This window comes from Sebastes umbrosus, chromosome 4 (assembly GCF_015220745.1).
Source record: "Sebastes umbrosus isolate fSebUmb1 chromosome 4, fSebUmb1.pri, whole genome shotgun sequence".
Lineage (NCBI taxonomy): Eukaryota > Metazoa > Chordata > Actinopteri > Perciformes > Sebastidae > Sebastes > Sebastes umbrosus.
In genome coordinates this window covers 38,323,972-38,348,492 of record NC_051272.1, presented here as the reverse complement: position 1 = coordinate 38,348,492, position 24,521 = coordinate 38,323,972, and the positions used below count along the sequence as shown (strand labels likewise).

At 41.5% G+C, this 24,521-nt stretch overlaps 2 protein-coding genes across 14 annotated transcripts in view; one reads left to right on the top strand and one right to left on the bottom strand.

Annotated features, from left to right (window-relative positions):
* si:dkey-30c15.10 (uncharacterized protein LOC559353 homolog) overlaps positions 1 to 647 on the bottom strand; it is a 31,961-nt gene extending 31,314 nt beyond the window's left edge. For all 13 annotated transcript variants that reach the window (XM_037768009.1, XM_037768015.1, XM_037768014.1 and 10 more), the window contains exon 1: positions 489 to 647. The gene's annotated coding sequence lies outside the window, so the exon portion shown is untranslated. The remainder of the gene's footprint in view (positions 1 to 488) is intronic.
* Positions 648 to 3,164: 2,517 nt separating this feature from the next.
* tango6 (transport and golgi organization 6 homolog (Drosophila)) overlaps positions 3,165 to 24,521 on the top strand; it is a 55,823-nt gene continuing 34,466 nt past the window's right edge. Inside the window, exons 1-12 of the mRNA XM_037766972.1 lie at positions 3,165 to 3,432; positions 6,096 to 6,754; positions 6,867 to 6,983; positions 10,207 to 10,366; positions 10,647 to 10,753; positions 11,871 to 12,033; positions 15,154 to 15,221; positions 16,993 to 17,105; positions 18,556 to 18,732; positions 18,961 to 19,087; positions 20,852 to 21,055; positions 23,517 to 23,660. Of these exons, the coding sequence (XP_037622900.1) occupies positions 3,381 to 3,432; positions 6,096 to 6,754; positions 6,867 to 6,983; positions 10,207 to 10,366; positions 10,647 to 10,753; positions 11,871 to 12,033; positions 15,154 to 15,221; positions 16,993 to 17,105; positions 18,556 to 18,732; positions 18,961 to 19,087; positions 20,852 to 21,055; positions 23,517 to 23,660 (2,091 nt within the window). The 5' untranslated portion in view covers positions 3,165 to 3,380. The remainder of the gene's footprint in view (positions 3,433 to 6,095; positions 6,755 to 6,866; positions 6,984 to 10,206; positions 10,367 to 10,646; positions 10,754 to 11,870; positions 12,034 to 15,153; positions 15,222 to 16,992; positions 17,106 to 18,555; positions 18,733 to 18,960; positions 19,088 to 20,851; positions 21,056 to 23,516; positions 23,661 to 24,521) is intronic.

The window sequence follows — 24,521 nt, the reverse complement described above, 5'->3', positions numbered from 1 at the left end:
TGCAGGTAATGATGATGGGCTAACGTTAAGATCATAGAACTAACGTTAGCCAAGCCATGGAAAAGACCTGGCTAAAATGACTGCAGCTACATTTCACACGTTTTGACACAGACAGAGGAAACTCTAATATTGGATCAAAACGCTTCAGCATTAGCACAAATCCAATGATCCGTGACAACGCCCAGCGGGTCAGCTCAGCTCGCTGCTCGCTAGTTAACCAACATAGTGTTATCTGGTTAACACGGCCCACACTACAAGAACCCCAGAGCTAGTTACAGTGCATTAGCCAGTGGTACTGTTCCGTCTCCGAGCAGTGAAAACATGTACACTTGAAACTAGCTAAAGGAGCTAACGTTAGCAACACTGTGCTTTGAGTCCGTTCTGGTGAGCTCACTTCAAGCTATCGCTAGCTAACGTTAGCAGGACCACGTTGTCTTAACAGAGTTAGCAGAGTCATGTACATGCTCAGCAAGTCGTTTTTGTCTTACCTGAGAAGAAGTGTGTAGTGAACAGGTCAACTGTTGTATGTTTTCAGTGAGTCTCCTGCAGGTCTCCTCCTCCAACTTTGAATTTCAGCGGGTCTTCAGTCGTTAGCGGAGTACCGTAAATACTCTCGAAGAGCGCCAATCAAATAACAGGCCCCTGATTTGCTCTGCACCACGTCGTTTTACCGTACTAAATGGAGTAAAGACGCAAAACAAGATTCCACTCACTGACTACGTCATCACAATGGTATTGTAGGAGAACTTTGACAAAACTAGCAGTGAGTGAGGTGTGGAGTGTGGCACGTAGCTTTAACGTAATAATAACGAATCATAAGATGTTATATGTTGGGTGAAGTTTGTTTAAAGCCGCAGTGGCTAAAATATGATTTTAAAAGAGTTAAAAACGCCACTTTTGGATGTGTAGTCTTTCTAATTACGTATTTTCAGTCTTATACTTTACTTAGACTTTCTTTACTTGCAAAATTATGTTTTAAATTGACAAACATCATATGTGGGATTCATCGAGCAATTCAAATAGGATCCAAACAACATTTGTCTCTTGTTGCCGTTGACTACCGTACATATTTTTTCCAAAATAAGGTCCCATGGTGGTCCACCGGAAGGGGCGGGACTTCATCTCTCTATATCTCTCCTCAGATGTTTTCAGAATCATCTTGTAGTGTACTGTTTAACTGTAAAATGAGAAAGTTTGTGACCCGGCAGCCATGTTGAGATCTGCTGAGGAAATACCAAGCACCGCCCACCAGCCGGAGCACAGCCAATAGGAACGCTCTCTCTCTCTCTGAAATGACCTGTGATTGGTCAAAGTCTCCCATCTAGATTTTCTAAAGCCTGAAAACAGAGCCATGAGGAGGTGCAGAAGTCTAATTTTCTCTCAGAACACTTGAATTACAATATGCTGAAAGGTTATTATGGAATTTTTGCCCACTGATGCCAAAAATATACTGACTACTGAAGCTTTAATGCCGCCAACATATTTTTACACTCAGATTTTTTCACACATTGAGTATTGTTTTACTAACTGGTCACTACAGGTGTAACAACACCTAAAGGGACTGTTTGTAAGAATCAGAAATTGCTTATTAACAGCGACACCTGTGGCCGTTAAGTCAACGAAAGTCAGCGTCCTGTTGCTCGCTTGTGCTCGCTCTACATAGACATGAACGAGCATCGCTCAAAATAGTGAGGCGACACACGTCAGCTAAAAGCACAATATCACTCTATATTTCAGCTGCTTGGCAGTAATGTTAGCTGACCAGACGAAGGTCTCTCCATGAATCAATGCTGATCCTAGTGTTGGCTTTTCCTGCCTCAGCCTCCCGACCGCGGCCGGAGGGAACAGGGGAGACGCCGGAGTTTTGGTCGGAGACGATAACGTTTCTCTCTGTGGAGCCCCGTCACTTCACAAGACACGGGAAACCTCTGTTGGTCTGGAGGAGCTGCAGCAGTTATTTCTGCACAAACATCCACTGTACATTCATTAGATATTCTCAGAGCTAAACTAACTCTTCTGCAGTGTGGAGTGTGGGCACATGCACATGAGCTGGAGCGAGCTGAGTGAAAGCAGGCAGAGGAGCAGAGTACAGCAGAGACTCCGGCCCTGGAGACCAAAGCTACGGTCTCCAACGCGTACTCCAACCGCAGCCAACACTGTTTAACAGACGGGCTTCACTAGGTATAACTTTACGGTTTTGGTGCTTCCGTGTAGTTTGTGTTGGAGTCTGAGTCTGAACAGCGTAGCCACACGCAAGCGTGCATGGGAAACCGACCCGGGTGATTTATACATGTAAAAAGTTACCATCAGTCCCTTTAAATTAATATAATTACTTTTCAAGAAAGCAGTGAAAGTGTATTTTGTCATTGTAGCATTCTCAAAAAATATAATCTACTGAACTTTGAGAATTGAAAAAAATTCCCAAATGTTTCTTTTATGTATAAGGCTTTGCTTGTGCTTGCCCCACCTCCTTTAAATTATTTCATTAAACAGATGACTGACAGTGGCATTGGCACCTGGGCCACCACTACAGGAGACTGTGAAGTGTCACATATAGGCACACCACATTTGGTCAAACTGTCAGTAAAGAGAAGTAAATATTGGAATGGCTTACCAACCGCAATAACGGAGTGCCCTACATATTCCACCTTTAAGACCCATCTCAAACAATGGCTTAAGGCAAATCAGAACTGTGATCACTTTTAACGTACCATGTTTCATAATTTATTTTGTCTCTTCTACTTGTTTATATTGTATATTTTTATCTGTATATTGTTACATGCCTGGAGACTAAGGATGGAAATGAAATCAAATCATAATTCTTGCTAACTCCTTCATGTTTGCATCCTGTATTTTGATTTTCATTAACATGCTCTGTGCCTATAATAAACTAATAAATGAACGAAAATGAACAATGCAGTGGTGGTTATTCATTAAATCTCTTTTTCTAATATTTTTTTTAACACTGTGCAGTGGTGGAATTATTAATCAAATCATTATTTTATAATAATGTTTGTTTTATCTATTTATGTGCAGTGTTTGTAATTATTCATCAAATCATTATTTTTGATAATAATGTTTGTTCTATCTATTTATGTGCAGTGTTTGTGAATAATATTGAGAATTTAGTATTTGTGTTTTCCTGCCAGATGAGTGACAACAGACAACTTTGCTCAGTTTGTGTGACCAGTGTAGCATGAAAGCTCTACGTCATATCTACGGGACGATGCGTGGTGACGTATAATTTCAGCGCCTTTTCAGATGCAGCATGTTTTTAGCCGAATAGTACATCCATGATTCAATCCATGGCATGATTAAAACAAGTGCTGTAATCGTATCAAGACTTGACTGTGAAGTTCAGTTGTCTATGTGATGGCGAGATGACTTCAGCTATCCTCTCAGCGATTCACACTTTAACCAAACCTCTTGGCGGTAAGTGGAGAACTTAGTTTGACAGCCCGATAATAATAACAGAGGTAACAGTAACGATACAGTTAACCGATGGTGAAATAAATAGTGTTTAAGTACAGCACGGCATGGAGAGCTCTTTGCACGCATTACGGACCGTATTTGAAGAAGCGTGAATAAATGAGTGTTTCGTAGTCACTATGCCAGTTTGAAGTTGTAAAGTCAGAAGCCTACATGTACACACGTAGGCAAAATTGTTGGTACTCTTCCGTTAAAGAGAGAAAAACCCACAATGGTCACTGAAATAACTTGAAACTGACAAAAGTAATAATAAATAAAAATTTACTGAAAATTAACTAATGAAAATCAGACATTGTTTTTGAATTTCGGTTCAACAGAATCATTTTAAAAAACAAACTAATGAAACTGGCCTGGACAAAAATGATGGTAGCCCTAGAAAAGATGTAAAATAGTTTGACCATAGGGACATGTTAAACTAAGGTGTGTCCTGTAAATAGCATCATAGGTATCTTCAAACTTGTAATCAGTCAGTCTGCCTATTTAAAGGGTGAAAAGTTGTCACTGTGCTGTTTGGTATCATGGTGTGTACCACACTGAACATGGACCACAGAAAGCTAAGGAGAGAGTTGTCTCAGGAGATCAGAAAGAAAATTATTGACAAGCATGTTAAAGGTAAAGGCTATAAGACCATCTCCAAGCAGCTTGATGTTCCTGTGACTACAGTTGCACATATTATTCAGAAGTTTAAGGTCCACGGGACTGTAGCCTACCTCCCTGGACGTGGCCGCAAGAGGAAAATTGATGACATATTGAAGAGACGGTATGAATGGTAAGCAAAGAGCCCAGAACAACTTCCAAAGAGATTAGAGGTGAACTCCAAGGTCAAGGTACATCAGTGTCAGATCGCACCATCCGTCACTGTTTGAGCCAAAGTGGACTTAATGGAAGACGACCAAGGAGGACACCAAATCATAAAAAAGTGAGACTGGAATTTGCCAAAATGCATATTGACAAGCCACAAAGCTTCTGGGAGAATGTCCTTTGGACAGATGAGACAAAACTGGAACTTTTTGGCAAGTCACATCAGCTCTATGTTCACAGACGCAAAAATGAAGCATCCAAAGAAAAGAAAAGAACACTGTACCTAATGTGAAACATGGAGGAGGCTCGGTTATGTTATGGGGCTGCTTTGCTGCATCTGGCACAGGGTGTCTTGAATCTGTGCAGGGTACAATGAAATCTCAAGACTATCAAGGCATTCTGGAGCGAAATGTGCTGCCCAGTGTCAGAAAGCTTGGTCTCAGTTGCAGGTCATGGGTCCTCAAACAGGATAATGACCCAAAACACACAGCTAAAAACACCCAAGAATGGCTAAGAACAAAACATTGGACTATTCTGAAGTGGCCTTCTATGAGCCCTGATCTAAATCCTATTGAACATCTGTGGAAGGAGCTGAAACATGCAGTCTGGAGAAGGCACCCTTCAAACCTGAGACAGCTGGAGCAGTTTGCTCACGAGGAGTGGGCCAACATACCTGTCGACAGGTGCAGAAGTCTCATTGAGAGTTACAGAAATCGCTTGATTGCAGTGATTGCCTCAAAAGGTTGTGCAACTAAGTATTAAGTTAAGGGTACCATCATTTTTGTCCAGGCCAGTTTCATTAGTTTGTTTTTTAAAATGATTCTGCTGAATCATAATTCAAAAACAATGTCTGATTTTCATTAGTTAATTTTCAGTAAATTTTTATTTATTATTACTTTTGTCAGTTTCAAGTTATTTCAGTGTTATTTTTCTTTCTTTAACGGAAGGGTACCAACAATTTTGCCTACGTGTGTATTTTGAGTATAACGTTATTTCTATCAGTCATGTGTTAAGACAGAGATTAAAGCCCCCATTGTGCAGCTGTTCAGTCAGTAACGTTAAAGTACAATGAGAGGTAGCAACTGTGTGAACTTCAGCTATGAGCTCATTCTTCCAGATTTACAGATCAACTTTTTTAGATTATAATTTACAGTCTTTAATGCACATTTTTCTGTAATATGTTCATATGTAAATATATTAATCCTACTCGGTGTACACACAGTATATAGACATCTCCACATGTACACACTGTACATAATCATCCAGTCCATGTACATCATCCAATATTTCATTCTTTGCACCGTTTGTATTGTTTACAACTTGCAGAACACTTGACTTGTATATAGATATTTTATTTTACTTTTTTTATATTCTTTTATTCTGTTATATATATATTCTGTGTCAGTACATGGAGAGAGCTGCATAAAACCAGACTCAAATTCCATGTATGTATATACTTGGCGAAATAAACCTAATTCTGAGCTGACCCGCTGCACATTCGCTAACACATTCATGTTATTTATTTGTCTTTTGTCTGTGACGTTATCCCTGACGGTGCTTGATAATTTGTCAGATGAAGCACAGGAAAACAGGCTACATACAATCAATAATCCTGTACCAGAATTAGTCCTACACAACCAGGGTTGGAAAATTAGCACCAGCCAAACAGCCCAAAAAACTATGGTTATCTATTGAGTGGTTGGTAGATTTTGGGATCCACCAGCCACAGGGGCAGGTAGACCAAAAACATTTATTTCCAAATCTGTACACAACCATAATGCAATGTTCTGTGCTATTGTCTGTAGAGTCATCTGTGCATGATGCTCGGTCCTCCCATCAGGAGGCTCTCCTGGCAGCGCTGCGGGCCAACAGGGCCCTTCTCCTGGAGCAGCTTCAGAGTGAGAGCAGCTTTGAGGAGGTGAGGAGGCTGAGGGAGGAGGTGATGACGGCGGCAGACTGGTTCTCCCGTGATACAGAAGACGCCACGTGGGCCTTTGTCCAGGAGTGTCTCCTACTGCTCCTCACCTTAGCACGACACCTTTCTGTTGAACTGGAACTTTTCAAGCAGACCCCCGCTCCATCTGCAGCTAAACAATGCACCCCCGAGATGGCTCCACCTTTACCTCCTGATGTCCTCAGTGTCACCCAGCAGAAGACGCTTGGAGCAGCTCTTCAGTTTGTGGTTTCTCTGGGGCTCTGCCCATACTCAGCCCCTGGAGTGGGTGTGTCACTGGGTCGCAGGTCAGCGTTTGGAGCCATGGTGGAAAAACTTGTACGCGGCGGGACGGTGCCAGCAGCGGAACGCCGCCTTCTTACCACCACGAAGGTCCTATTGCAGTTGGCAGAACTGTCATCACTCGCCACATTGGTGTTCACACGGCATCTGGGGGACGTGATGGCAGCACTGTGCCAGCTTGGCTACCAGCCACACCGGGCAGAGAGAAGTGGCACAGAGGAGGAGAAGGTAGCACATCTGGATATGATGGGATTCGGTCAAAAATTCTTTTGATGCGTGTAGTCGAGAGAAATAAAAACCATCTGTTTTTTTTTCTTTCTTGTAAACGTTTTACCTGCAGGGGCTCAGTGCTGAAGAATGTCGAACTTGCAAGAAGGCCCTCAGAGGTCTTCTAGGGAAAGTCTACCAGCCAATCGTTATCAAGGAGCTGCTGATCCTCCAAGGTGGACCCAAGCAGGTGTGCATATCTATAAGCCTTTCCCATTTCCCAGTTTGTATATCCTTGATTCCTTTCCTTGACTCCTCCTCACGTCTTCCACGGGAGATGCGAGCGGAGGAGGCAAGGAAGAGACATGAGGACATAGGAGCTGAGGCAACAGGCATTTAACAAATGAGACGTCGTTACCTCGGAGCCGCCATGTTAAAGCGATGTCAATTAAATATGACATGTGGCACAGCTGCATTGTTTTATTACACCACTGTATTTTATGATCTTTGTCAGATTAGCAGAACAGTGTTCATGACAATTTATAGGCTATATTTACTATTACTAATTCAATTCACAACGTGGCATCATGTGACAAGAATGACTGGACACGCATTACAGCTTTTATATACCGTATTTTATTGTGTGAAGCACTACAGATGTTTGTATGCAAAGTACTATACTATACAAATAAAGATATAAAGACAAATATATATATATAGATCTCTATATATATAGATAGATATCTATATATAGATATCTATCTATATATATATAGATAGATATATGATATATATATCTATCTATCTATATAGATATATGATATATATCTCTATATCATATATATCTATATTTCATATATATATCTATATAGATATATATGATATATATCCATATATATAGATCTATATAGATATATATCATATATATCTATATAGATCTATATATATGGATATATATATATGATACATACATATGTATATATATACACATATATACATATACATATATATGTATACATATATATGTATGTATATATATGTATACATATATATGTATACATATATATGTATGTATATATATATATGTATGTGTATATATATGTATATGTATGTATATGTATATATATATGTATGTATATATATATATATGTGTATATATATGTATGTATATATGTGTGTGTATATATATATATATGTATATATATATTATATATATATGGCGACTTTCTTGCTAGATTTAGGGGCCGTTCACATGCATGTGGAGAACGCCAGCCATGCTGCTTTCATCCTTTTATCCAAGGTGCTTGGGAGGTTGCTCTACTGCCGCGCCTGCCGTTACTAAGCAACCAAAACCTGCGAGCTGCAATGAATGAATCCTCACTGACTAAACTAAACAAAGTCAAAACAAAGATAAATGGATTTCCAGCACCGTAAATCCCTCACAGTAACATTGATTTCTCTGTGTCAATTCGGCTGACGTGTTGTGACGTGTTGTGACGTGTTGTGACGTGTTGTGACGTGTTGTGACGTGCCTTGTCGGCGTCGCTCCCACGTTTGAGCGCACCTGCTGCGCATCTACATTGACATCAATGGATTTGAGCGCGCAAAAGTCACGGCATGTGTATGGTCCCTTTGGGACTTTTGGAGCTTATTAGCTACTTTCATTGGAAAAGAGTTGGCAACACTGAGCTGAGGATTCTTTTTTAAATCTTGTGAACTCTTGCTAGTTTCACAACCCTTCCTTTAATATGCTGTTGGCCTGACCCATTGGCCTCATTTCCTTTTACCAGTTGCTCACATTCAGTTCCCACTGAGGGCAGCACCTCATATTAGAAGTGTGAGTGACAGTGAATGTCACCTTACTGGGAAGTGAGTGAGCAGCTATATTTTATTTTTAAGCTTTAAGCTCCAAGGCCAGTTTATAGCTGTTGTGTAACTGCTGTTGTTTCTGGTTTGATCTTGTTAAACCTACAGTGTGTGTTTGTTTATCACGTAATACTAACAAGTTTCCCACTTTACATTAACCCAAATAATAGGGAACATTTTGTTGTCAGTTTTCCCAATATAAGTGTATGCAGTTGTGGAAGAAGTACTCTGAAGCTTTACTTCAGTAAAAGTAGTAATACCACAGTGTACAAATACTCTGTTACAAGCAAAACTCCTTACTTACTTAATGAGTAAAAGTACAAAAGTATTAGTTAGTAGTATATACTTAAAGGGACTGTTTGTAACTTCTTACAGGTATAAATCATTGCTGGTCGGTTTCCCATGCGCGTTGGCGTGTGGCTACGCTGTTCAGACTCAGACTCCAACACAAACTACACGGAAGCACCAAAACCTCTTGGTTGTATCTAGTGAAGCCCGTCTGTTAAACAGTGTTGGCCGCGGTCGGAGTACGCGTTGGAGACCGTAGCTTTGGTCTCCAGGGCCGGAGTCTCTGCTGTACTCTGCCCGTCTGCCTGCCTGCTTGCCTTCACTCACACACCGCGCTCGTTCTCGCTCCACCTCACGTTCATGTGCGCTCACTCCACTCTGCAGAAGACTTCGTAGCTCTACTTGAATATCTAGTTAATGTACAGTGGACGTTTGTGCAGAAATAACTGCTGCAGCTCCTCCAGACCAACAGAGGTTTCCTGTGTCTTATGAAGTGACGGGGCTCCACAGAGAGAAACGTTATCGTCTCCGACCGGGTGCCGGTGTCTCCCTCCGGGTGCGGCCAGAGACGATAACGTTTCTTTTCCTGCTTCAGCCCCGGAGGCTGAAGCAGGAAAAGCCAACACTAGGATCAGCATTGATTCATGGAGAGACCTTCGTCTGGTCAGCTAACATTACTGCCAAGCAGCTGAAATATAGAGTGATATTGTGCTTTTAGCTGACGTGTGTCGCCTCACTGTTTTGAGTGATGCTCATTCATGTCTATTTAGAGCGAGCAAGCGTGAGCCCAATGCTGACTTTCATTGACTTAACGACCACAGGTGTCGCTGTTAACAAGCGTTTCTGAAAGTTACAAACAGTCCCTTTTAAAGTTTCAAAATCAAAGTACTCATTATGCAGAATGGTCCATGTCAGAATAATACATATTATATTATTGGATTATAATTGATGCATTACTGTATACATCACATGAATATTGCAGCTGGTTATGGTGTGGCAAATTGTAAATACTTAACTGCTTGGCAGCTTAATCTACAATAAATATAATTTATTAGTTGATTCAGATTATTAATACAAAACATGAATGTGTAAAGTAACTAAAGCGGTCAGATAAATGTAGTGCAGTAAAAAGTACATTTCCCTCTGAGATGTAGTGGAGTAGAAGTAGAAAGTAGCAGGAAATGGAAATACCCAAGTAAAGTACAAGTACTTCAAAATTGTACTTAAGTACATGTACTTAGTTCCATCACATCACTGGGTGTTTGTAATGCTCACAGGTCTGTGAGGCCTTGTTTTAAATGTCCTGTTTCTCCTTCCAGTCTGCTGCAGTGGGGAGCTCCCGTGGTTCCAGCGGCAGAGCAGCTCTGGGATCAGCTCCCACCTGGCTGAGGCGTCTGTGTGGTCAGCTGCTGTCTGAGCGCCTGATGCAGCCTAACGGTGTCCAGGCGGTAGTCAGAGCCATCTTGGAGGGAGGAGCAGGTGAGTAAGAGGGAATGGGAAGAAGGAACAGTAGTGAGGAGCACAGTCTGACTGAAGCAAGTAGAGACGTAAATATCCACTCAGATGTGATGCATGTTAACTGTTCAACAGCACTAAGGTAAAACATAAGGGTTTCATTAGTTTCACTGATTCATCTGTCTCCATCACACTGTGTTTGCCTCTAATATACCATCTGCTTAATATCTTGTATTTTATACAGTAGAGTGGAACTACTATTAGATGTACCCATACCTAGTGAAACCCTGTTTCTGTCCTCTAGGGGGCGAGTCAGACTGGAGGAAATGTGACGGCGTGGCCAGGATCCTGGTGACCTGCCCTCAACAGTCTGCCTCAGCAGACGCCTACTACAGACAAGTCTGTCCTCAGGTCAGCTCAACGCACACACACACACACACACACACACACACACACACACACACACACACACACACACACACACACACACACACAAACTTGAATACGCACTAAACCCTGCAGTGTAGACAGTGATGTAGACAGACATAACGCCATATGCACGCTGTATCATGTTTCAGTTTGTTTGGTACCGGAGTCATGGCAGAGAGAAAAAACAGCGCTCAATAGCGTGGCGCTACTAAACCTGAGGGGACGCACCCTATTTCTCCCTGATAAAGCGACACTGTGAACAACAAACCTGTGGTGAAATCAGCAGGAGAGTTAGTAACGTTAGCTGTTAGCAGCCGTTAGCAGCACAGTCCTGACTGGTTAAATAACGGAGCTACTAATGGAGGTGCCATTGAGTTACATTATGGTGTGTTCAAGTGTTAAAAAAAATGAGCATTGGGCAAAGGTAAATTCTAACTTTATCATGATGTATTCAAATGTAATCTTGTAAAATTAAGTTTTTGGTGAGAAAACTTCTCCTTCAAACAGTTGTTAAGCCAAGATTTGTTTTTTATCAAAGCAAATATTTAAATAGAAATACAATCATTTATTTCCTAAACATTTCAATAGTGTTTTTATGCAAATAACCTCTATAGATGGAAATGACAAAGTACAGTACAGCACTGTGTACAGTACCCTCCTACCCCTGAGAAATGGGGCTCCCCCAGAAGCTACAGTGTAAATCAAACACTGCAATTAACATAGAATGTTTTTTATGTAAAATATATAACATAACATTGAATGACTTCAGATCTAAAATGTTATTCCTTCATTTAGCGCAGAGATTTCAAAAGTGGCAGATAAAAAAATCACTTGAAACATTTCAGACCCTGCTCCTAAATCAAACTGCGTGTGTGCGTGCGTGCGTGCGTGCGTGCGTGCGTGCGTGCGTGCGTGCGTGCGTGTTTAAAGGATCAATTTGGTTTATTACAACTTCCATGTCCCTTGTAGGCATCCATCCTAGTTTACAGACACACTATCTGGTTCAACTATGACTTTCTGTAGACCCCTGATGAGTATGAGTTGGACCGCATCAGAATGTGTTTATTTGAGTTGTATATCTGTTGTTGCTGTTGTCTAGATCCTTGACCTCCTGCACTTCAAGGACAAGCTGGCAGCCCAACAGTTCCAGGTTGTGGCCACCAGGGCGGTGCTCTTCATCGTGCAGGAGAAGCCCAGCTTTGCTCAGCAGTACTTGCTCACTCCTCTGCTCACACCTCTCCACCGCTGCACCACTGCTTCCAGTCAGTAACATGACCTAATGACTAATGGTGATAGTGAAAACTAAAAGGAGTTCTGTTTGGTTCCAGAGACTACAGTTGCACAACATCTTCCAGCTTTGGGAAATAATTAGGGCTGTCAATCGATTCAAATATTAAATTGTAAATGAATCATAAATTTTTTATCTGTTCAAAATGAACACTAAAGAGAAAAGTTGTTGTATTCAAGTACAGCCAAAAAGAATCAGTTACTACATTTAAATGAGCTGCAAATATATTTATTAGGGTTGTCAATCGATAATATTTAATCGTAATTAATCGCACTATTGTCCATTGTTAATCATGATTATTGCAAATTAATTAATTAATATTTTCAAAAGTATGAAGTCAATACTCATCTCTAGAAGTTAGCCAGGGTTCAGACATGAAGACTGAAGCATGCTGCTTCAGATACTCATGAGATAATGGAATTACGGCTGTCAATCAACTAAAATATTGAATCGCATGATTGTCCATAGTTAATCGTGATTAATTGCAAATTAATCAAATTTTTTTTTATCTGTTCTAAATGAACCTTAAAGGGAGATTTATCAAGTATTTAATCCTTTTATCAACATGGGAGTGGACTAATATGCTGCTTTATGTAAATGTATGTATATATTTATTATTGTAAATCAATGAACAACACAAATCAATCACAGATATTGTCCAGAAACCCTCACAGGTACTGCATTTAGCATAAAACAATATGCTCCAATCATAACATGGTAAACTGCAGCCCAACAGGCAACAACAGCTGTCAGTGTGTCAGTGTATTGACTTGACTATGACTTGCCCCAAACTGCATGTGATTATCATAAAGTGGGCATGTCTGTAAAGGGGAGACTCGTGGGTACCCATAGAACCCATTTACATTCACTGATCTGGAGGTCAGAGGTCAAGGGACCCCTTTGAAAATGACCATGACAGTTTTTCCTCGCCAAAATGTAGCTTGTTTGTAGCGTTATTTAACCTCCTTCATGACCAGCTAGTATGACATGGTTGGTACCGATGGATTCATCAGGTTTTTTAGTTTCATATGATACCAGTATCTTCACTCTAGCTTTAAAACTGAGCCGCTACAACCTAAAAATCACAAGTTGCGTTAATGCATTAAAGAAATTAGTGTCGTTAAAACTAATAAGCGTTAACGCGTTATTATCACGTTAATTTTGACAACCCTAGAAATAATATTTTAGTTAAATCTTTAATTTATTTTAATCTACATACATGTACAATTTGGTCGCAGCCTGTTTTTGGTCCATCATGGTATTAATCAATGCTCGTCTCTCCCTGCCTGCACTTTGATCATCAGTGGCGTTTGAGTCAGAACCTCTTGTTGTCTCTACCTCCCTCGCATATGCGACCATTTTGGTCGCAGTCTGGAGCCCTGAATTGGGGAAATGCTCCTTCTTAGCAGTAGTCCTGCACAGTTTGAGATGCATTTTACTCAAATGAGCAAGCGGCAACCTCTGGTGCTGGGAAATGAAGCCAATGTGGAAGTACCAAAAACTGCAGTCTCTCTAATGGCCACTTGAGGCTCCAAGAGGGAGTCAATCCCCCAGACCTCCATGTTAAGATAAAATAGAACTTTATTAATCCCGAAGGAAATTCTTGTGCAAGGGATTGCTCAAAAATACAACAAAATTATAACAAGTTCAAGTGTATAAAATAAAAGTCTATAAAATGAAAAGTACTATTTCTAGCACCAGTGCCTAAAAGAATAACAATTAAGTAAGATACATTTAGTACTCATTTAAAATGACCAACTTTACTGCAGAAATAAACACGTTCACAGCCTGGTAGAAAAAACGCATTGGTCTCCATAGCTAATTTCCCCGTTCATGACTTTATATAAATTATATTAAGGCTTAAAGTTATGCATAATTAAGGCCGTGGCCGCTTTGAGTGACAGGTGGGTACCTAGATGTCAGCTCCACCCCCGAAGATCCACTTCTTTGCCCATTTTTGGATTAGCCGGCTGTGTCGTCACTGCCAAGACGGCGACGGCTGTTGGCAGCTCTTTGAGCTTCATTTGTGCTCCTCAGACACCTATAGGTGACGTCACGGGGACTACGTCCTTATTTCATACAGTCTATGCAATGAGTCACCCAAACATTTTTTTCACATGTGGCCATTTTGTTTAATTCCTTTACAGAAATAAAGGCAATTATTTATTTATATTAGGGCTGTTAACGTTAACTCAAATTAGTTTTAACGCCACTAATTTCTTTGACGCGTTAACGCAACTTGTGATTTTGTTGCGGGCTCAGTTTTAAAGCTAGAGTGAAGATACTGGTATCATCTGAAGTTTGGCTAAATGTTGGCGAGGAAAAAACTGTCATGGTCATTTTCAAAGGGGTCCCTTGACCTCTGACCTCCAGATCAGTGAATGTAAATGGGTTCTATGGGTACCCACGAGTCTCCACTTTACAGACATGCCCACTTTATGATAATCACATGCAGTTTGGGGCAAGTCATAGTCAAGTCAGCACACTGACACACTGACAGCTGTTGTTGCCTGTTGGGCTGCAGTTTGCCATGTTATGATTGGAGCATATTGTTTTATGCTAAATGCAGTACCTGTGAGGGTTTCTGGACAATATCTGTCATTGTTTTGTGTTGTTCATTGATTTCCATTAATAAATATATACATACATCTGCATAAAGCAGCATATTTGTCCACTCCCATGTTGATAAGAGGATTAAATACTTGACCATCCTCCCTTTAAGGTACATTTAGAACAGATACAAAATGTGTGATCAATCCCGATTAACTATGGACAATCATGCGATTAATTGTGATTAAATATTTAAATCAATTGACAGCCCTAATTTATATATTACAAGCAATACATTATTAAGGAAAGTAGAGTCAATCTACTAAATCACATATTTCCACTTGAAAGGCTGTGGAGCTTACATGCTATACATGTATACGGAAGATGTGCAGGTTGTGTTTAGATGACTTTTCTATCAGGAGAGCAGACATTAGTTGTTGTCCTGTTTGTCCTGCTAGCTAGCATCACCTCGTCTCAAACACAGCAGATGGATGATGAGTCAGATACCAGAGCTGAACACTGTGCTGCATATGTGTGTTTTCAGACGAGGGTCATTCCCAAGCTGCTGTGGAGGAGTGGGAGCTGACGCGTTGTGTGAATGATGTGTACAAGGTGAGGACACCCAAAGGCATCCACTAAACACTACCATGCTGCACCTCAGAGTCACAGTAGTGATCATAGCTCATGCCCTTGGTAAGGTGTCATGGACTGTGTAGTCAAAGAGACCTTATACAAAGACAATGTACCCATGATGTCTCAGTTTCTTTGGCAGTACCGTATGCATGATGGAGGACAATATTCATGATGAGGATCCAAAGAAATGATGTGTATAGTGATATTTGCTAAAATATGTAAGAATCCGGTCTATGCTCACTGCACACTAAATAATAAAGCTGTGGCTAAATGATATTAATGATACAAATACAGTAAGTTGATCATAATTCCTTAATGACATGAGTCTGTTAAAGGGGAGTCATTTCATTATTGTCCAGCCTTGAGGGGTTTCGTTAACAAGACGGGTGTCTGCATTAACAAACTCAATCAGAACTAACTAACTAACTCTGAATAATAATGCTTATATAGAGTGCTCCAGGGAACCAGGAAATCAACCAGCCAATGGGATTGTTCCATTGGGTTTTGGAATATTGCAGAAAATAAACTCTGTGGTAAACACACGGTTATGATACTGACATGGTGTTCAGCAAGATAATCTCCACTATTAAACACCACTTTATGATTTTTGAAGCGTGAATACAATCAGCAGAAGTAAAAAGCTAACGTTAGGCTTTAAACCAACTACACCACCACGGTCACATGAGAGAGAGTAAACACAACGAGGCTGTAAAGGAGGACGAGTCGGCGTGATGACGTTTAGTCTCATTTAGTCACTTGTTAGCAACCAACTTTTTAACAATAATAACTTTATTTATACAGCACCTTTCAAAACAAGGTTACAAAGTGCTTAACAATAAAAGCACGATAAAAGTAATTAACACCCAGAACTTAAAATCTAATGGAAATCTTTAAGGATTCAGAATTCAAGAGTGGGATATTTATTGATGTATTTTATATCGTAGAACAAAACGTTAAAATCTCTTCAGCTTGTGTTAACCACAGACCTGATTTCAGACATCTAACTAAAAACCCATTGACTTCCAGACGAGGGAACAGGAAGGGCTAAAATGCTGACTCACTTCTGGGTTTTAGGACTCATTCCTGTAGCTCTATGTTGATGCAGATGTTAGTGGTTATTATAGTATATACACCGATCAGCCATAACATTATGTCAGCACGGGCACCCTGACCGGTCCCCATACACAACAAACTGCTCCTCACTGTGTGTTCTGACACCTTTCTATCAGAACCAGCATTAACTCTTTCAGCAGTTTGAGCTCCAGTAGCTCTTCTATTGGATCAGACAACACGGGCCAGCCTTCGCTCCCCACGTGCATCAATGAGCCTCGGGTCTGACCCTGTCGCCGGTTCACCGGTTCTCCTTCCTTGGACCACTTTTGGTAGGTCCTGACCACTGCAGACCGGGAACATCCCACAAGAGCTGCAGTTCTGGAGATGCTCTGACCTGGTCGTCTAGACAGCGCTATCTGGCCCTCGTCAAAGTCGCTCACATCTTTACGCTGGACCATTTTTAAAAAAAAAAAAACAAGTTCAAAATGTTCACTTGCTGTCTAATATATCCCCCCCACTGTCAGGTGCCATGGTAACCAGATAATCCATGTTATTCACTTCACCTGTCAGTGGTCTGAATGTTATGGCTGATCGGTGTACACTGATGTTCCCTGCTAACACTGTATTTGTCTTACTGTCTCTAATCCTTATCATGCCTCTCACACATTGTCTTTGCTCTTTTATCTCTTGCTGTCAGATCTGGGTGGTTGGAAACAGTCCGTCAGCGTCTCTTCTAAAAGCTCTGGAACAAGTTCTTCCTGTTATCTTCACACTCTTCTGTTTCACCAAGCAGAACGTCTGCCACCTACGGTAATGTCTTCTCTGTGTTATTAGCTGCCTGGAATGTTCACGTACAAGAAGTGGAAATAACCACTACAGCGGCCTTACTGCCACAAAGTGAATGTAGGAGACATTCAAGAAGGACTGTACCATGTTTTAGCCCATTAACTCCAAACCATGGAGATCTGAGCTTATTTTCACCCTTTTGCACACTTTCTAGATTGAACTTCCAACTTCCTGTCATTAGTAATGATTCATTTCAAGTCCAACTGAAATGAATTCATTTGAGTGTGCTACAGCATACATATCTGCTCTGTAAATCACCTGTGTCGTGTCCAGGAATATATGTTTTATAGTTTTTGATTTTGTGATGGTGACCTAATTTCGATACAGCCAATCAAATCTTGCATGAAGCAGTAATATCAGCGTTCTTGAGCCACACAGAAACTACACAACACAAGAACCACAGACTGTGAACCACAGCCACATTAGCTTTCCTGCTAAAGTCTCCTTCTCATCTAAAGCCCCGTTTCCACCGCAGGAACTTCACTCCGGAACTAAGAACCTTTTGAAGAACTCATTGCGCTTCGACTGTAGGGACCAGGGTCTAAATTAAGTTCATTTTACGGGGCCTTTTTACCCCCTAAAAGGCCCTGGTCGGGGGGGGGGGTAGTACTTTCTGAAAGTACCAGAACTTTTGGGGTGGAGTTTGCAGGGATGACCGTCACTGATTGGTGAACAACTTTTCTTTCTCTCATTCACACCACGACCGCGCTGTCTCCCTCGTTACATTACCGCTCACCCTCTCTCTCACCCTTTCTCTCTCTCTTTTTCTCTCTCTTTTCTTTAATGAGTCAGGAAGCCGAAAGCAGAGCCTGACTTTACTTTTAATGTTATCAAACACAGAGAAATGTCCTCCCCTCGTCCTAAAATGGTCCTAAACCGATACTAGAGTACTTCCTTGTTTATGAATGAAGCGGTACATGAGTTGAAGCCGTTGAAGCGGTGGCGCTGTGTGTCTGTTTCACCAATCAGTGACGGTCATCCCTGCAAACTCCACCCCGAAAGTTCCGGTACTTTCAGAAAGTACTACCCCCCCCCCAACCAGGGCCTTTTAGGGGGTAAAAGGGACCATAAAATATCCCCAGAACTTAATTTAGATCCTGGTTCCTGCCCTGGGATCAAAATACAATGAGTTCTTCAAAAGATTCTTAGTTCTGGGGTGAAGTTCCTGTGGTGGAAACGGGGCTTAAGTCTCTACCTCTTTAGCCTTTAGCCAAAAGGCTGCCTGGCAGGAAATTACTTAAAAAAATGTGTACTTTAAAAATAAAATATAATACTAATAATAATAAAATAATAAAGATGTAAAAAAAAATGTAAAATAGTCAGCAGAAATGTAAAGTACACATGAATCACAGTGAATGTGCTCTAGAGTAGGACACTGAAAATGAGCTGTATGTGTGTGCTCTGGGCTCCACAGCGCTCCCTGTCAGGAGATTTTGCTGTGGTACCTGAGGAACACTGAGACGTTTGCAGCGCTGTCAGCACTGAGGCAGCTTTCAGGTCTGCAGGGACGGAGAGAGGAGGTGGTTGCAGACTTCCACTTCACCCCGGGCAGTGATGGAGGAGCCAGACTCAGCTCCAGAGAGAGCTGCAGGTGACAGACACTCAGAAACACACGATGGACAACCCAAAGACATGATGCATAATGCAGAATAGGACAGTTCCTTTAAGTCCTTTATGTCTTGGTGCAAATCAGCCATAAAGTAGAAGAGCCACCCTTTGTTTATCTCGTTCCAGCTTTGCTGCGATGATGGTTGTTAGTATAAGTTGCCTCTCTTCATTTCTCAGTGTCTTCTCTCACGTCTCTCTTTTTGTCTCCCAGTGAAGAGGAAGATGCTCTGTATGAGAAGCTGTCAGGAGAGCAGTGGAGGTTGGAGTGTCTGATGCAGCTACTTGCTGAACTCAAAGAATCTGACCTGCCTGGAGACTTCTTCCTGGACCTGCTGCAGGTTAGGTGAACACACACCTGCAAATAGGGATGGGTACCGAAACCCCGTATTAAATGGGCACCGGTCCTAAATTAGTAAAGACCGGAGTATTGATAAGCTCTGACGTTATCGGTGCTTTTATCTGTACTTTTTAACGTTTTGGTGTAATTTATTATCACACTGCAGCATCTCCTCTGCTCTGCGTCGGGGCTGAGCTTCTCCAACCACACACACACACACACACACACACACACACACACACACATGGAGTGAAGTCATCCAACAACACTCCTTGACAACATAAACACACACACACACACAGCACATACCGCCGGCCTCTGACCTCAAGACAGCCATAGCAGCAGCTGAAAATGATTCTCAAGTCAATGAGGTAAACTTCCTAGTCTTAACGTTACCGGTTAGCTAACGTTGGACTGTTCATGCTGCTCCTCTCCCCATGACAGCAGCATCTTGTCCAGCAGCTCCTCCACCTTTAGGATGTACCAGCAGCAGCAGGGTTCTAGCTAGCAGGGGGCCGTCTGCAAAGTCTTGGTTTTTGACCAAATGTTATTTTTTACACATAGAAAATATTTAAATTGAACTTAGCTGCATTGTTAACATCCGAATTAAAACAAACATGCAAAGTAAAAAGTAAACAAATTCAAATAATATTTCAAATATATTTTTTTTGGGATAAATTATAAATTTATGAAAAAAATAAACCACTTCATGTTCGATTTATGTTAAAGGTCACTTTGAATGATCAACTAATGATATTGTAGAAAAACAAAGATTTAAAATTTGGGACAGTCCGCATTCATTTGGGAACGGTTCCCGGAGGAAGGTGAAAAGAGTTAGTTTAGAGCCCTGGCGAAGAGGCGGCAGTGGAGACGACTACGACAACTACGCTCCTTACTGTAAGTGCAATAAAACCTTCACGAGAAAAATGCCAATACTTTATCAATACATCTGTTCAACGAGCATAAACGAGATGTTCACATGTAGAAAAGTCATATTTCAATCTGCTCTATCCACAGTCTCTCATCCACCGCTGCTATGTTTACACAAGCACAACGCGTTAGCTCGGCTCATAGCGAATAGTTACAAACGAGCTAAAAGAAAAGCGGTCTGTGTGTAATCTAACTGTTTAGCTTAGTTTACCACGTATCTTCAAATTCTTGTAAACTTATCTGTTGGCTGAGACAAAGCAGCTCCTCCTCTCCATCAGCAGAGGGAGGAGGACAGAGGACAGGAGGACAGAGGACAGGAGGGAGGACTGATACTGACTGACGTCTTTGTTCTTCATTCTTTCTTAACTTCACTCAGGAATATGATTTATTATGTTGACATTCTAGATTAGTTTCCAGTGAGATATAATTGCAGTTATTGAGTGATTTCCTGTTGTAAACATTACTGTTGCTGCTCTAGAATTTAGTTATATTTAAAATATAAATCAATTTGAATCCTGATCTGAATTTATTTGTTTTTTAAATAATATATTAAAAAGCAATTATTTAGTATCCATAAAGAACCGAACCGATAAGGAGTATCAAAAAGAGTAGTAGTATCAATAAACCCTACCGATACCCATCCCTACCTGTAAAACACGACTCAAACAGTGTAAGAAAACTCTCTGCTAGTGGCAGAGAAATTTGTTCACCTCTGTGGTCATGTTGAGGTTGTAGTGTGTACATTGTATTCTATCGTTGTACAACGTTTCAGTTATTTGTTCTCTCTACCTGGTAGAGAAGTAGACAGTCCATCATTTACTTACTTCTCCTGCAGGAGCTGGCCAGCTGGGCAGCGGCAGCAGATGAAGAAGAGGAAGATGAACAGGAGTTGGACGTATCAGCCATGACCCTCCTGGAGGTGGAGCAGCAGCTGCTGGCTCCAGCTGCGAGGCGAGGCCAGAGACTCGCTGTGCTTCAGGTGTTGGCTGTGATGGTTGAGTGTCTGCAATATACCGTGCTGCTGAGAAAAACCTCACAGGTGAGTGGAGAGATATGCACCCAACAGGAGGAGCACAAATGCTAAGTTGCAAAAACCCAGGCTCAAAGTAGACATTAAGTTATCTGCTTGTATTTGGTTAGTTTTGTTTTTCACAACTCTAACTAGCTGTGGTTGTGTTAAAATCACCAAATGATCCCAACTGGATCAGGAGTCAACAGCATCTTTATGTTTATGCCTTTAACACCAACCGACTCTGATAGCCTCAGCTAAAAACAGGACTGTAACGTGGGACTGTAACGGTCCTCAAACCTAAATTCTATTGATTTAGTTTAGATTTAGTTTGATGTTAGAAGTTAGATCAATATTGTTTGTAGATTATTTCTGTCTGTCCTAAGTCATTAATCACTGTATTAGCATTGGAAAGACACTATTGCCTATTATGGTCTTGAACAGGACTCAATTTGCTCTGGACTTGGACTTGGTCTTGACTGTCATTCAACTTGACCTGGTCTTGGACTTGATTAAGTTGGTCTTGCTTGCATCATTTAAAGGTGCTATGTATGATATTCAGAGCATTAATATAGCAGAAAAACAACTATTGGCAATGTAAAGATATAGAGATATCTACCTGTGTGTTTTAATTCAAGCTTCTCTGTGCTTTGTTTTCGTAGCCGGGCTGGCTGTGCATGCTTTTAGTGCATGTTTGTGCACTAGCTCAAGGCCACGGCTCTGCACCGCTCTCATATGGCGGTTACAGCTGATAACGCCGTCCCGACCGATGGCGTCGTCGTGGAAGTGTAGCACCCCCCAGGGTTAACGCTGTTAGCTCTGTCAGCAGTGAGGCCTTTGTTTTCACTGTTTTCACTGTTAGCACCGTTAGCACCGTTAGCTAGGAGCTGCCGGCTCAGTTGTCCCCAGCTAGATATATTCATTTGCCAAAAAGGAGACAAAACAAACAATAAACAAAGTTAAAGAGGAATTTGACTGACACATTTTCTATAGATATCGCGATAGTATCGCTATCATGAATTCTTTTGGCCACGATAACCGTGTAGTGAAAATCTGATATCATGACAGCCCTAGTTAAAGGGTTACATTTAATGACTGTAATGTTGTAGGGCATGTTACACTTTTATGTTGAAACTGCTCTTAGACAAACTGTGTCTGTTATGCCTAGTTCACACTACACCACTTTAGCCCTGATCTCCTGCTCCCTGACAGTTCTTGGAGCTCCCTGACAAAAGCCCCAGATCAGAGGCAGATCGGCGTTGGCTCGCCGCTCGCGCATGGGCGCTCGAGCGTCATGTGTGAAATGTTCAAAATTTAAGCTTTTTTTTTGTGTGCATATCATGAGTACATGTACCGATCAGCGATAACATTATGTCAGCACGGGCACCCTGACCGGTCTGCGGCTACACAGCCCCATACGCAACAAACTGCTCCTCACTGTGTGTTCTGACACCTTTCTATCAGAACCAGCATTAACTCTTTCAGCAGTTTGAGCTCCAGTAGCTCTTCTATTGGATCAGACAACACGGGCCAGCCTTCACTCCCCACGTGCATCAATGAGCCTCGGGTCTGACCCTGTCGCTGGTTCACCGGTTCTCCTTCCTCGGACCACTTTTGGTAGGTCCTGACCACTGCAGACATCCAACAAGAGCTGCAGTTCTGGAGATGCTCTGACCCAATCGTCTAGACAGCTCTATCTGGTCCTTGTCAGTCGCTCACATCCTTACGTTCAAAGTTCAAAATGTGCACCTGCTATCTAATATGTCCCCCCCCCACTGCTAGGTGCCATGGTAACCAGATAATCCATGTTATTCACTTACCTACCACTGGGTGTATAAAATGCAAGGAAAAAATGTTTTTCAAATATACTATTGCAAATACTGCATATATTGTGGATGTATAATTCATGAGTAATTTGCAACAAAAGTATAAAAAAACAGGGACATGAGTTGAGGGTAAACCTGGGGGGAGGAGGGGTCGTCTGTAACATCAGGAACTCACTGGATGTGCTGCATTTGCAACCCAGAGCAAAGTTGTTGTTGCATCTAGAGGAATAACTAGTAGAAAAGAGAGTGGAAACAGGCTATTTAGTGAACACATGCCAACAACAACATCAGCAACGTGTCTCTCGTATGGTATCACGTCATTTACTGTATTTCTCATGGGGGGGGGGGGTGAGGAAGTTGGCTGCCTGGCTGTCTGCTACAGTAGGGCCAGCAAACATTCCCTTACTGATTAAGAAACGTCTCTGATAAACTGGCCTCACCTCACTGGATGGATAATGTCTTATTTTTAGATGTCTTAAAGGACTGAATGTTTTCTGGTAAATTCTACTTCCTATTAAAGTTCGCTCTAGTTTCAGGTCCTTCATTAATCTTAGTCCTTTTACAATCTTCACCTCCAGGTTTCATTTTTATATCGGATACATTTGAGCCCCTGAATCTCTTCCGGTGTATTATTTGTCTCCGTGACTCTGCTTGTCTTTCTCCAGGTGGTGGACTTCATGGTGTCCCTGCTTCAGAGGGCCTGTGTGGGTCTGGATCAGGCCACTGGTCCAAATCGTGGTAACCCAGTAGAGAGCCAGACGCTGAGCATGGGGATCGGCCTGGTGGCCACTCTGCTGTCTGGACCCCAGGTACTCCTCGCTGATAACATGTTGCTTATTAAACTATGTCTACCTTATGATGCATGTACTGTATTCTATGTATGCAGTATAGCAAACTGTTTTTATAGCTGATATTCACTTGTTATAATATATTATACGAGTGAACCTTGTAAGGCTTATGGATATGTTTTTTAGGTGAATTAAAGTGAAATTCAGCCTCACTGTGCACCGTCGGGCAGTACAGCTGCTGTTAGAGTTACACTGTGGAGCAAAGACAGTTAAATATACATTCAAGGATCATTTATTGTCATCCTGCAACACAGGGTTGCACAACAAAATGCAGTTGTAGCCGAGTCAATTTATGCTTAACAAGAGGAACGTGACAAACAAAATGAAAGAAGTAGTGCGTTCCAGCAGGACCCAGGAGCTGCGGTGGTGCTCTGCTGCCACCCGTTCAAAACACACAACACCAATGTCCCAGGTGGCCGGCACAGAGGTAACTACTGGTTGTCTGAAAGCATCTTTAAAGCTGGCCCACACTGAAAGATTTTTCAAATCTTAACAGATGTGTAAAATGTGAGAGAGCCCACACATAACATGTTATTTTAAATGTAACAGTTTTCTTCCTGTAGTGTGTGGAGAGCAACGATTAGGCCCAAACATCCCAAACACACTAACAGATTCATTCATGAACAAGAGGCCCCACTGAAAAAAACGGAAATCTCGCAAAATATCTTGTGATCAAACGTGACTTTAGTGTAAACCAACAGGGCGGACGACGGGCAGGAGGAATTAGGGATGTTAGTTTTTACTTTGTACTGAAGATTCATGAAGGATGGATGGATGAAGTCATGGAGACACATTAAATAAACACTCATCAACCAGTTGCTC